At 39.7% G+C, this 14,027-nt stretch overlaps 1 protein-coding gene across 1 annotated transcript in view; it reads right to left on the bottom strand.

Annotated features, from left to right (window-relative positions):
- Window positions 1–14,027, bottom strand: part of FAM172A (family with sequence similarity 172 member A) — a 1,196,638-nt gene that overhangs the window by 932,711 nt on the left and 249,900 nt on the right. Inside the window, exon 5 of the mRNA XM_053701490.1 lies at window positions 13,690–13,755. Within this exon, the coding sequence (XP_053557465.1) occupies window positions 13,690–13,755 (66 nt within the window). The remainder of the gene's footprint in view (window positions 1–13,689; window positions 13,756–14,027) is intronic.

Raw genomic sequence — 14,027 nt, forward strand, 5'->3', positions numbered from 1 at the left:
CCAGAAAATCTCGAGCCAAGAATGACACAATAAACTTTAGCATTTTGCGCCCTTGCGAGCCTAATTCTGCCCACAATTTAGAAAAATGACAGTCAATTGAAAAAAAGACTACACCCCAGGTAAGAAATACATTTCTAAAAAATGCATTTCCCAGATATAAAACTGACAGTATGCAAAAGGAAATATACTGAAACCTGAATCATGGCAAATATAAGTACAAAACATATATTTAAAACTTTATATAAATACATAAAGTGCCAAACCATAGCTGAGAGTGTCTTAAGTAATGAAAACATACTTACCTGAAGACACCCATCCACATATAGCAGATAGCCAAACCAGTACTGAAACAGTTATCAGTAGAGGTAATGGAATATGAGAGTATATTGTCGATCTGAAAAGGGAGGTAGGAGATGAATCTCTACGACCGATAACAGAGAACCTATGAAATAGATCCCCATGAGGAAAACCATTGCATTCAATAGGTGATACTCCCTTCACATCCCTCTGACATTCACTGTACTCTGAGAGGAAACGGGCTTCAAAAATGCTGAGAAGCGCATATCAACGTAGAAATCTTAGCACAAACTTACTTCACCACCTCTATAGGAGGCAAAGTTTGTAAAATTGAATTGTGGGTGTTTATAGGCATTTTGAGGTTTGGGAAACTTTGCCCCTCCTGGTAGGATTGTATATCCCATACGTCACTAGCTCATGGACTCTTGCCAATTACATGAAAGAAATAGCCCCATCAACTTTGGGGATCTTTTCCCAAAACTCCAATCTAACTGCTGGCAAAGGATACGATTTTTTAAACCTTGAAGAAGGAATAAAAGAAGTACCAAGCCTATTCCATTCCTTAGAAATCATATCAGAAATAGCATCAGGAACTTGAAAAACCTCTGGAGCAACCACAGGAGGTTTATAAACAGAATTTAAACGTTTACTAGTTTTAATATCAAGAGGACTAGTTTCCTCAATATCCAATGTAATCAACACCTCTTAACAAGGAACGAATATACTCCATTTTAAATAAATAAGTAAATTTGTCAATGTCAATATCTGAGGAAGGATCTTCTGAATCACACAGATCCTCATCAGAGGATGATAATTCAGTATGTTGTCGGTCATTTGAAATTTCATCAACTTTATGAGAAGTTTTAAGAGACCTTTTTACGTTTGTTAGAAGGCGGGATAGCAGACACAAAGCTTTCTGTATTGCATCAGCAACAAAATCTTTTATATTCACAGGTATATCATGTACATTAGATGTTGAAGGAACAACCGGCATTGTACTATTACTGATGGACACATTCTCTGCATGACAACAAAATTCTTTAAATTTATCTCCTTACCTGGCTGCAGTTTTTCTAATAAATATCACCGCCTCCATACAGGAAGTGCTTGGATATCATTACTGCTACCCAGCTTTGCCTGTGTCTCTTCTCAGAGAACCTTACTGCCTGTGTTTAAACTGTATCTTTTTTCCTCTGCAGTTTTTCAGGAGAAACCATTCTTGCAGTTTATTCCATTTCCATGTATGCATAATTCTATCTGCCTAAAGTCCTCTTGGAAACTACTGTCTCAGTGAGTACATTTAAAGTTTATTTGCAGTTTGCCTTTTTATTACAAACGGCCGGATCTATTTTCTACTCCAGCGGATTGATCTACCTTCAGAGTTTTCTTCCTCACTCTCTCTAAGGTAATCCCTTGCCATCTTTCTTATTTAGAATATCCTGCCTGTTTAAAGTTCAATTTCCTGATTGATCTAACTGTAAGCTTTGTGGATATTATTTTATTTTTCATTTTTTCTGCTACCCTGGACTTATACTCCATCAGTTTGTTCTGCATATACCTGTACCTTTGCCGGGACTTTAATCTCTTAATTCAAATTGCTTGCCTCCTATTTTTGCATTTATATCAGTCCCATTCTCTTTGACTGCCTTGTTTTACTTCTGCAGCTCTTGTTCTTTGTTGGGCTTTATTTTTCATGAGTAAAACTTGTCTATATAAATTGCAGGTCTGTTTCTGAGTTTTTCTTACCATAAAACCTAATGTCCTTACCTGCATACATTCATTACTTAAAGGTTATCTATGTATTCAAGACCATCTTTGCTAGTAACTAGTAGAACAAGTTATTGTTTTAGCAGGATTGTGATAGTAAGAGAAAAAAAAACAACATATAAAGCAAAATTATCAATTTCCTTATATGGCAGTTTCAGGAATGGGAAAAAAATGCAAACAGCATAGCCCTCTGACATAGAAAAAGGCAAGAGGCCCATAGGAATGGGGTTTTAAATAATGAAATTATTTGGCGCCAAGTATGACGCACATAACTGAATCTTTTTTGGCGCTAACAACATCCAGAAATGACACACTCGCGTCATTGAAGACGCAACCAGTGCAAGAAACTCAGCGTCAACTAAGACGCCGGAAATTACAAATTTGCGTCATCGGACGTACCTTCGCGCCAAAAATATTCTTGTGCCAAGAATGACGCAATAAACTTTGGCATTTTGCGCCCTCGCGAGCCTAATTTTGCCCGCGAATTTTAATGAAAAAACAGTCAATTGAAAAAAGACTATACCCCAGGTAAGAAAAATATTTTCCCAAATATGAAACTGATAGTCTGCAAAAGGAAATATACATAAACCTGACTCATGGCAAATATAATTACAATACATATATTTAGAACTTTATATTAATACATCAAGTGCCAAACCATAGCTGAGAGTGTCTTAAAGGGACACTGTACTCAATTTTCTTTCGTGATTCACATAGAGCATGCATTTTTAAGCAACTTTCTAATTTACTCCTATTATCAAATTTTCTTCATTCTCTTGGTATGTTTATTTGAAAAGCAAGAATGTAAGTTTAGATGCCGGCCCATTTTTGGTCAACAATCTGGGTTGTCCTTGCTGATTGGTCAGCACCAATAAACAAGTGCTGTCCATGGTACTGAAGCAAACTCCTTAGCTGAGATGCCTTCTTTTTCAAATAAAGATAGCAAGAGAACAAATTAAAATTGATAATAGAAGTAAATTAGAAAGTTGCTTAAATTTGCATGCTCTATCTGAATCATGAAAGGAAAAAATTGGATTCAGTGTCCCTTTAAGTAATGAAAACATACTTACCAAAAGACACCCATTCACATATAGCAGATAGCCAAACCAGTACTGAAACAGTTATCAGTAAAGGTAATGGAATATGAAAGTATATCGTCGATCTGAATAAGGGAGGTAGGAGATGAATCTCTACGACCGATAACAGAGAACCTATGAAATGGATCTCCCGTTAGGAAAACCATTGCATTCAATAGGTGATACTCCCTTCACAACCCTCTGACATTAGCTGTACTCTGAGAGGAATCAGGCTTCAAAATGCTGAGAAGTGCATATCAACGTAGAATCTAAGCACAAACTTACTTCACCACTTCCATAGGAGGCAAAGTTTGTAAAACTGAATTGTGGGTGTGGTGAGGGGTGTATTTATAGGCATTTTGAGGTTTGGGAAACTTTGCCCCTCCTGGTAGGATTGTATATACCATACGTCACTAGTTCATGGACTCTTGCCAATTACATGAAAGAAACATGCATTTACGGAGTAGATTTCTTTACTGATTATAAACAAACCTTGATCAATGGGTGTAGTTTTGTTGACTTTTAAACTGATTATTCCAAGTAAATATTTTAATGGTGCACTAGGTAATAACTTAAAGAGATAGTAAAGTCCAAATTACAATTTCATGATTCAGATAGGGCATGTAATTTTAAACAACTATCTGCTTTACTTTTATCATCAAATTTGCTTTGTTCTCTTGGTATTCTTAGTTGAAAGCTAAACCTAGGCAGGCTCATATGTTAATTTCTAAGCCCTTGAAGGCCGCCTCTTATCTGAATGCATCTGACAGTTTTTCACAGGTTGTTAAGTTGATGTGCGTCATATTGATAACATTGTGCTCACGCATGTGGAGTTATTTAAGAGTCAGCACTAATTGCCTGAAATGCAAGCATGTCAAAAGATCTGAGATAAGGAGGCAATCTGCAGAAGCTTAGATACAAGGTAATTACAGAGGTAAAAAGTATATATCTATAACAGTGTTGGTTTGGCAAAACTGGGGAATGGTAAATAAAGGGATTATCTATATTTTAAACAATATTTTTGGTGTTTACTATCCCTTTAATAATAACTTTGTGTAAAGATATCATCCCAAAATTAAAAAAAATATATATGTGTAAAACATTTGTAATTTACTTTAATGCAAAATGAAATGTTAGAAAATACATACAGGCCAGCAAAGGCTGTGAGAGCCTGTTATTGATCAACTACCGTATTGTACAATATAATATAAATGGTTGACTTCATTTAGTTTCAGTAGTAATATAAAAAACATGTTATTACACATAAATGGATATTTCCTTTGAATAAAAACATTCACCTGCTTGAAAAAGAAACAAATTAGAGATTAGATGTTAAAGGCTGTTAAAAAGAGAATCCATTTATTATCATCACACTAAAAGCATGGATGTCTGGGCTATATTTATTAAGCAGTCTTTGGGCTAAAAGCCGCTATTTGGTAAAGCAAACCATCATTATTTGGTATTTGAAGCAATCATACACTTACCAGTAGAGATCTGTTGGCGTAAGACTGCTGTGTATATATGGCCATTTGTGAGATTGTTTTTTTATGTTACATACAGGATGTTTCAGACTGGATAGCACAGATTTTATAGAACTGTAAATAAATACAAAATCTTCTGAGTTTAGTAAAACAGAAGTGTTCCCTTGAAACATGATATTCAGCCATATGCCATTTCAATATATTCGAAAAAAGCTTTAAAAAAAAGATTTGTATTCAGCTTTTGCCGCAGGAAAAAAAAAAATATATATATAGTATTTGAATGCTGATAGAACACATATAATGCACTACATTACTCCAAATAGAAGCTGATCTGATTCAGCCAATTCAATAATTACTCTACTGCTGAAAAGAGTATAAGATTGTTTTTGCTTTCATCTTCTCCCATTATAAGCATAATGGGCTATAAATCAAGTAACCATCTTTGTAAGATGCAGAGAGAAGGAAAAAAACTTTCATGAAGGGCCAAAGATTATAGGAAACATAAAAAGGAGCTAAAAGGGAACTCCACGGAGATGTCCAACAGGGTTATTTGATTATCAGCTCAGTGCTACAAAGGGCACTTCGAAATCTTCAAAACTTCAAACAAGAAAAATTTACATTTATATAGCATCTTACATTTGTCTGAGTTCTTTACACTGCTTAAAAAAGAGGAAGTGTACAGAATGATCTAGCTCCTTGATGAAATCAGTCATTTGCACCTGTGTGCAGTGTGGAAAAATAAGAAATTGTTGACCTACATGCAGGCAATATATTTATATATAATGCGTGCAATATACCTCCTAACTTTACAGAAGAGCAGCAGGTGATTTCATATTAGTAATAGTTGCCCAACACTTGTTTGCAAATTCTGACCTTGTTTAAGATGCTGAGCAAATCCATAGTTGCCAACAGTCCCTGATTCCCAGGGACAGTCCCTGGATTTTTTTTGTCCCTGGAAATGTCCCCTCCAGGAGATTTGGAGGGCTGCAGCTGAGCTGGGGCAAGTATGACACAAGTTAATGGGGAGGAGCCGCTGGTGAGGCTGTGCATGCAGCAAGTACTCTATTTGATCACTCAGAGCAGGTCTAGGCAGGTACTCCTTGCTGCACCTTCTCTGAGAGATCAATGTTTAAACTGCCACAAATCAGAAGAACAACACTTACAAACAAGTTCATCCATATTAGGTAAGGAGCTGTGCTGATTTGTTGTAAAAGATCTGGGATTACTCGGCTACTACTGTAGATAATGTATTGTTTGCATCTTTGCAATATTTAGTCAGAGCAATCTTCATATTTTAGCACTCCGTATCGTCTGCAGATTACTGATTTTAGCATGAGATTTAAACATACATCACTTCCTACACACAGTGAAAAAAATATGAAAATTGCTGTCAGACTAAATAATAAAAATATTGATTTCCTCCCAACAGCTCACCCAGTCCGGTGCTGTGCATAATCACAAAGTAAGGTAAGCTGCACTGAGTGTTTACTGTGTCCCTTCTACGTTTTATAGTAATTTTAAACATTGCAGGCTAGCTCCTCCCCTGCACCTCTGCCCTCAGAGTGTAATTAGGATTCCAAGATAACTTAGGAAGCATTAAACCTAGTCTGACACTTCAGTTCTGTGTGTCTTAAAGGGACATAAAACAAGTTGGGATAGAGACAAAATATAATAATATGTACTTTAATTACTTTACCTGCAAATTTATACTTCAGTGCCTCACCATTAACAGTTTCTTTTAAGTGTCCAAATTGTACAGCTCTAACTGCCCCACACACATTTCCTTTTATGGCTTATATATCCACTATCTATTTGGTAGAATGCAAAACTTTAACAGTCATTATCTGCTGGACAAATGTAGCCAGAGCCAGGAGGCCCTAGGGAGGTGCACTGGTAAGGCCAGATGGAGAAATCCCTAATTACGGCAGCACTCTCAAACAGGGACAGCAGAGGTGAAAGATCCTGTAGGAGACAGAAACAGAGAGGCACCAAATAGGACAGTACCATCTAGAAATACTGCAGCACAACACACCACAAATAACGATCCCCGTAGAAATATACTCACAAGTGAGGCGGCAATCAGCCAACCAAGGAGGTGTGGTGGAAAACGGTTCTGAATAGGTAGTTAAGGAGGTGTGGTGATACAACAGTTTCCAAATAAGTGGTAGGAACCAATTCCCCGTATAAGATAAAGACAGTAAGAGGAGTCAGCAAGTAATATAAAAGACTGTTTATTAGTTAGTAAAAACAGCAACACGTTTCTCAGCTAAAAACTAGCCGTTTCATCAGGCTGTCTGTGTTGTGTTGTGCTGCAGTATTTCTAGACGGTACTGTCCTATTTGGAGCCTCTCTGTTTCTGTCTCCTACAGGATCTTTCATTATCTGCTGGAGAATGCCTAGAAGCAAATAAGTTGCTGTGAACTCCTCTTAAAATACAATGCATGTGTTTCTGATGTTAAACACTGATAAGGGAGGTGGATCGGTCTACTCCAGAAAGCACAGCTAGTCATTTTGCTTATTTTTGAAAATTATTTTAAAAACTTAAATTATGCTTACCTGATAATTACCTGATAATTTTCTTTTCTTCAGATGGAAAGAGTCCACAGCTGTATTCATTACTTTTGGGAAATAAGAAGCTGGCCACCAGGAGGAGGCAAAGACACCCCAGCCAAAGGCTTAAATACTCCTCCCACTTCCCTCATCCCCCAGTCATTCTGCAGAGGAACAATAGAAGAAATACCAGGGTGAAAAGGTGCCAGAAGAATAAAAAATAAGAGACACCCCACAGAAAAAATGCAGATGGGGAGCTGTCGACTATTTCCATTTGAAGAAAAGAAAATTATCAGGTAAGCATAATGTAAGTTTTTCTTCATAAATGGAAATAGTCCACAGCTGCATTCATTACTTTTGGAAAAACAATACCCAAGTTAGAGAGGACACTGAATGAAAAAATGGGAGGGTACAAGAGGTGGCCCATTCTGAGGGCGCCAAGCCTGAAAAAAAACACAACCCAACCAAAATCCTGCATCGTCAGAGCCGGGCAAAAGAACTAGAAGGAAAAGGGGCGAAGGACACTGATCCGCAGATAGTCTGAAAGCCTAACTAGAGACCGCAAGCAGACTCACTGAGCCAACACTCCTCCAGGAGAACCGTCGCCCAGCCGTCGGTCCCTTTACTAGTACAGTACCAAAATCCCCAAAAGGGAGGACAAGGGTAAGCCAAAGGGATACCCAAAAGGTACAGCAAAATCCATAAAGGAAAAAAAAACCTTCAAAAGGAAGGCCAAGTCCACAGAGGCCCGAATGGATCCCGAGAATAAAGGGAGATGAAGCCCAACCTACAAGGAGCAACCGGGCATCATCAAGAAGAAGAAACATCTCCCAAACATCGTGCAACAGCACCGAAAAAGATAGCTGAAGACAAAGTCCTCAAAACATCAGAACTCTGAGACTGAGCAAACTCAGAAAATAAACATCTGAGTCCAGTAACATGCTGCCATTTATAGGAAGACACAGAGAAAACACTATCCGCAAGGAAGAAGCGGCCGCACAAAACAGCAGACTGCCTAACTTCCAAGACAGAGATTGCTCAACCTCAGACAGACAGAGGACACTCTGCAGCCAATCCAGGCCGCCAAGCCTACTCACAGATCTCAAAGGGGGAGAGGCACAGAACCTCTAAAAATGAAGTCCACTGTCACCCCCAAGACCTGAGGATGAACAACAGATCTCAGATCCTAAACCTAGCCGGACTAGCCCAAGCAACAGCAGATCTGAAAGCAAGGGAACCGAAAGGAACCCCAGGACCGGCCTCCAAAAGGACGGAAGAATGGACCCAGCCACCTCAACCTAAAGACAATCGAGCAGGCAATAGACCAAAGGAGATCAAGAAAGGCCACCCAACTAAGTCTCAATGGGGAGCCAGCAGCTAACCAGATGGAAAGGAACAACTCAAAGAGCAGACCAATCCCCGTACCAAATAAACACAGGAGAGGCCCCTAAAAAGGGAACCAAACCTCCGTAAGGAGGACAACAAGCCCCCTGAAGAGGAGAGGGTCTTAAAACACCTGCCCATAAGATAGGAAGTCGTAGGAAGAACCGAGAGGACACAAGGCCACATCACTGACTAACACGGAAGAACCCCTTAAAACACCATTGTGCTAGCACACATACCAGGCACAAAAGTGACAGCTGAGCAACCGCAAACCTTCCATTTGCTAAGCAGGAAAACCCACCATCAGGTCACGTTAGTTGGCTGTCCCAAGGGAACCGTATCGGCCGGCACAAGACAAGCCCCCAAGGAGCCCTGGCTGTCAGTAAATCTGGCCAAGTTGTGAAACAGAACAGCCAGAAGAAGGGCTAAGCCCAAGTACCCCGGAAACTGAGACTCCCCGGCCAGTCATAGGATCATAAGGTCCGTTAACATCCCACAGCGGGATTCCCAAAGAGAAAACCCTGGGTGAAACCCTTGACAACCGGAAGATCAGGACAAGAAGCCCAGGCCCCACAAATGTGTAGATTAAACAATCATCCAGGAACTTAAATCCCTTGTCTGATATCAAAAAGCAGACCTCCCAGGGTAAAAAATCCAGAATAACCCGGATAACAAGAGCAAGAAGTCCTTGCAAGTCTCGACACAAAAGGAAGAGACCACCCCTTGCAGGAGCACAACACTCCAAAGAACCAGGGCCATAAAAGGACACTAGAGCCAACAGGCATCCAAGCAACATTAACATGACTGTGCTTGAAAGTGCAGCTAATCCCTGAAGGGACACAAGGCGCTGCTCATTTTATCAACCTCGAAAGGAGGAAAGGCTGAGTAGACCTTGCCGGGGATCGAACTAGCAACCATCGGTTTGCTACAGTACAGAGTAGCCACAGAGCATTAGTATGCTGAGCTAGCAGTCCAGCTAGCCACGAGCTACAGACACAAGAGGAACAGTGAGGACAAGTCACCCGAACAGAGCAACATCTAGCCTCCACATCAACTCAGATTCAAAGTCAGAGGACAGTAAAACATGGGTGTGGATGCCACCTAGATGGCAATACCTGAACCATATGAGTGGAAAACCACTAGGACCTCTTCTATCCCAAAAAAGAGATGCAGAGCATTCCAAACACCGGGGAAGGACCCCTAACCGGAGCCCAAAAAGACCTCACTGTCTAATGTCCTGAAAAAAGAACAACCAACTCCTGAAGGGAATCCAAGTCCCCCGAAGGCGACCCATCCACAAGGAGAAACAGACAATCCAAGAGGTCTCAATGAAGAAGAGAACCACTAAAGGAACAAGTCCAAAAAGGACAATTTCATAAAGCAACACCCGACCGGCGGAAAAGAGGTGCTAAACCCTCTAATTTTCCCACCACGTGGGAAGGAATACTCTAGCTTCCGAGGGTATCGCAGCAAAAATTCACTGACCCAGTCCCCAGAGAGACGGCTATTTAGGACTGCAACAATCCTGAGAGCCACACAGACCTGCAAGTCCTCTTGAGAATGCTTAGCTAAAACTTGTAAAACAAATAACAAGAACATAAATAATGTTGTTAAGAGCACTCGGCACCCCAACCTGACCAGCAAGGTATAATAGGCGCCACATGTCTGAATAAAACGCAGGACAAAAGATCTGAACCCAAGCAGGACCAGCCTGCAACCAGGGTCATAAATGCCAAGCTGGCTAAATCCGCCCTCAGAGAGGGAGGAAGAAAAACAGACAAACATGGGACTAACGTGTCCAGAACAACTTCCATAGAAGAAAACAGCAAATATCGATCTCAGAGACTTTTAAGTTCACGCAGGAAACATAGTATGAAAAAGAAATAAAATTCATCCTAACCGGATAAAATAAAATAACAGGCAACCCGAAGGATAACGCCCAAGAAGGACAGAAAGATCCGCAGGACCAGCCTAAAAGGAAACCCTGTTCTTCTGACAAAACTGGGAAGAATCTCGATAACAAGACTTAAAGGAGATTACTTCATCCAACGAGGTGAGCCATTCGAAGGAGGAGACTGATGAGTCCCATAACCGAGAAGGAGAGGGTCCCCAAACAGCTCAAAAACATGTCTGAGTAGAACACGAACGCGAGCCAGCCTGTAACGAAAGGCACAACACTCAGGAACAGTAACACCCTCCTGTATTCGAGAGATCTGGGGCAATCTGGCACGAACACAATCGCAAATAAACATCTGTACTTTGTAGACGCGCAAGCACCAAAAGAATGTAAATGCGAAAACGTGCCACAACCTCTGGGGGGAACAATCCACCCTCCGAGGAGGAAAAAACATAACTTGGGTTACCCGCATGTGTAGTAGTAGGGAGAGGTAGGGAACTCGCCTGCCAGAGGACAGGGGCCCCCCGAGGCGGATGGCTCAGCAGTCCCTTGAATCCCTGAGCCCGAGGAACAAGGTGCTCTAGAACGGCTTAAAGAACATAACTGACTGACCTGAGTCAATGGGGCCAATTCGCATTCGTCACAAGACGAAGAATCTGAATCAGAAAGTTGAACAAACTCAACATCAGCATCCTCCATAACTGGGATACCAAAAAATGAACTAAATATAAAACAATTTAAACGGCACCTGACACCCACAATGGCTGGGGCACTCACCACCTCCTATGAACCAGACAACAGCGTACTTGAATTCTCTGTCGCCACACTGTCAGGAATGCAGAAATGGGAGACCAGAACATAAACACGCCTGATCACAAGGTGAACCGTATAGACAAAAAAAAAGTGGGCCCCGACTGTAAGGTCGCATCACTCTAAAAGTTCGTTATGTTCCAAAAGCCACGAGCCCAGTTAACACTACACATAAGCAGGTTGAATCACATAACAAACATGGTTAAAAAAAAACCTGTTCAATAATCCCCCTCAGGATATATTAACCCTTGATTCCAAGATACTAAAGGAGTCCCACTGAGACCCTGTATTTTTTATGTGAGTTCGCAGGAACAAATGAGTTACAGTACAATCATGAAGAAGTAAAATGAAACGATCTTACCGGAATCTACGCCGTAGAACAGGAACACAGCCCTTCAAGTGTGACAGATAGTAGCCTCGCCTCCGCCATGGACTTGAGAGAAGAAAGCAGGCAGCGTAGTGAAGTTCGACAACGCCAATTGCTTGTGGAGTAGTCAAAATGAGTCGGGATGGTTTCGCAGAAAGACTCTTCCTGCATCTACGGACTTTAACTTTCATCCATGCCCTCACTGAGAGACTGACAGGATTACTTAAAACTCCAGTCCCATGTCGAAGAGTACTACCCTCCATAAGAGACTAAAACAAACTTCTGACACTTCTTTGCCAACCTCCTGGGATGAAAGTTAAAGAATGACATGGGGATGAGGGAAGTGGGAAGCCTTTGGCTGGGGTGTCTTTGCCTCCTCCTGGTGGCCAGGTTCTTATTTCCCAAAAGTAATGAATGCAGCTTTGGACTCTTTCCATTTATGAAGAAAATACTTTCCAGCAATTTTTAAACAGTTTTTTAATGCAAACTATTTTTACTTAATTAGCCCTTTTAGAATATGCACAGATCTTAACATGTTTTATGGCACTTTAAGTAATCAATTGAGCAGTGCAATAGTGCAATATGTAGGGAATTGGTAATATATAAGTTAGTTTGTTTCATTATAACTTTACTGCAATAGTGCAAGAATGCTTCTATTTTTATGGTCTTTTGGAACAATTAATGACTTTAATAGTAAAAGTTAATAGTAAAACTAACACATTTTGACTAGTGATGATGCAGACTGTTTTCTTTTTACTGGTACAAATTCTAAAGTAAAGGAAGTCTAACATTTTTAAAAGTCTGTTTTTGCATATGACTTTACTTCATGTGACATCTCTTCCTATGATGTATCTTACCTGTTATCTAACTGAATATGAAAAAATTACTGCAAATGATGAAATTCAAAGTTGGCAGTATTGTGCTTTCTATGGTTGGGAGATGTCTGTATTTGCAATACCGTTCTGTCTGGGAAGCTTTCCTTCCATATATACATAAATAATTGTTGTATTGCTTATTAACCCTCTACTGGATAGACAGCCATATAAAATGCTACCTATTATGCCAAAAATTTGGTGTGGGTATGTGTTATTTAAAAATAATTAACTCCTACTGGAATATTGTTATTATTATTGAATGGGACAACATATTATTTGCCTGCCTAATTTTGATGCTGTGTTGTTACAATAACCATATGCCCATAACGTGTTCCAGAGACTGGTACTATCAATATTATGGGTAGGTATAATAGCTTGGTGCTGTAATCTATATAATAAGATATGGATTAATCCAAATTATACTATTACTATCAAATGGGTGTGTTTTGATTGCAGAACTGAGTGGGCGGAGCAGTTGAACAGTAGGTCATCAATACTCCGGTAACCAATGTGTCACTGGAAATTGTTTTTAAATGCAGGCAACTTATGAAATTCCTGGGGATTAGACAGTCAAAACTTCCACAAGCAAGAAGAAAATATCATATGTAAAGACACGTTAAAAAGTGTGAATAAAAATGTGGGGTAAAATTATTATTAGATATGTGCTTTTGGAGGTTTTGTGAACCTACGAATGAGGAAGAAGGTAGCCGCTCAGATATTTTCGTTGCCAAATTCATTATTGTGCAACACCAACATTTTAAAAACCGGATTTGTACCTTTAATAGAGTACATTTAACATCTAAACTGTAAATACAAATGTTTGTTTGTGGACAGCAGCAGTTGTTCAAATTAATATTTAAGTAGTTGCTAAGGTTTATAATCGGTCTTCAGTTAGATTGTGATTGTGCACACAACAAATAAGTGTGACATGGTAACTGTCATGGTGACATTATTCCAAGACTTTTAAGGTCTTCGCTGAGCATTGGTTACAGCCCTACTCCGATTGTGATTGGGGATACACTATAATCAGTCTTGTTTAAATCTTAAAATTGGAGCCTTAAATGGCTAACCCAAACTTCCTAAATCCTGAGCAGCCAGAACAAACACAAGACATTTCTACTGAAGCTATTCATCACACGTGTACATTTGTGACAAAAACATGTCGTGCTTGTATGTCACTACTTACTGGCAAATACACTTTCTCCAGATCACACTCCTTCTCCAGCAGCTCATAGACATGCTTTGTAATAATCTGCAAAAGAATTGAAAAAGGTTTGTAAATACTCTACTGCAATATAATGGGCTGCCATTGGCTCTAACAAAATCTAAATATAGAAAGGTGTTATTTTAATCAGATTAACCTAGAAACAAAAGTTTTTACTATGTATTTGTGGGTTGAGAAAGGCATTGTGGTTTTAAGAGAATCTTATAAACGTTCACCTGCTTGTGATTTTTGGAGGATTTAGTCGTGTTGAGAAATTTGCGAGAAACAGTTTGCTGAATAAGGGAGATTTCAGCCTGGTG

This window comes from Bombina bombina, chromosome 2 (genome assembly GCF_027579735.1).
Source record: "Bombina bombina isolate aBomBom1 chromosome 2, aBomBom1.pri, whole genome shotgun sequence".
In the NCBI taxonomy this organism is placed as follows: Eukaryota; Metazoa; Chordata; class Amphibia; order Anura; family Bombinatoridae; genus Bombina; species Bombina bombina.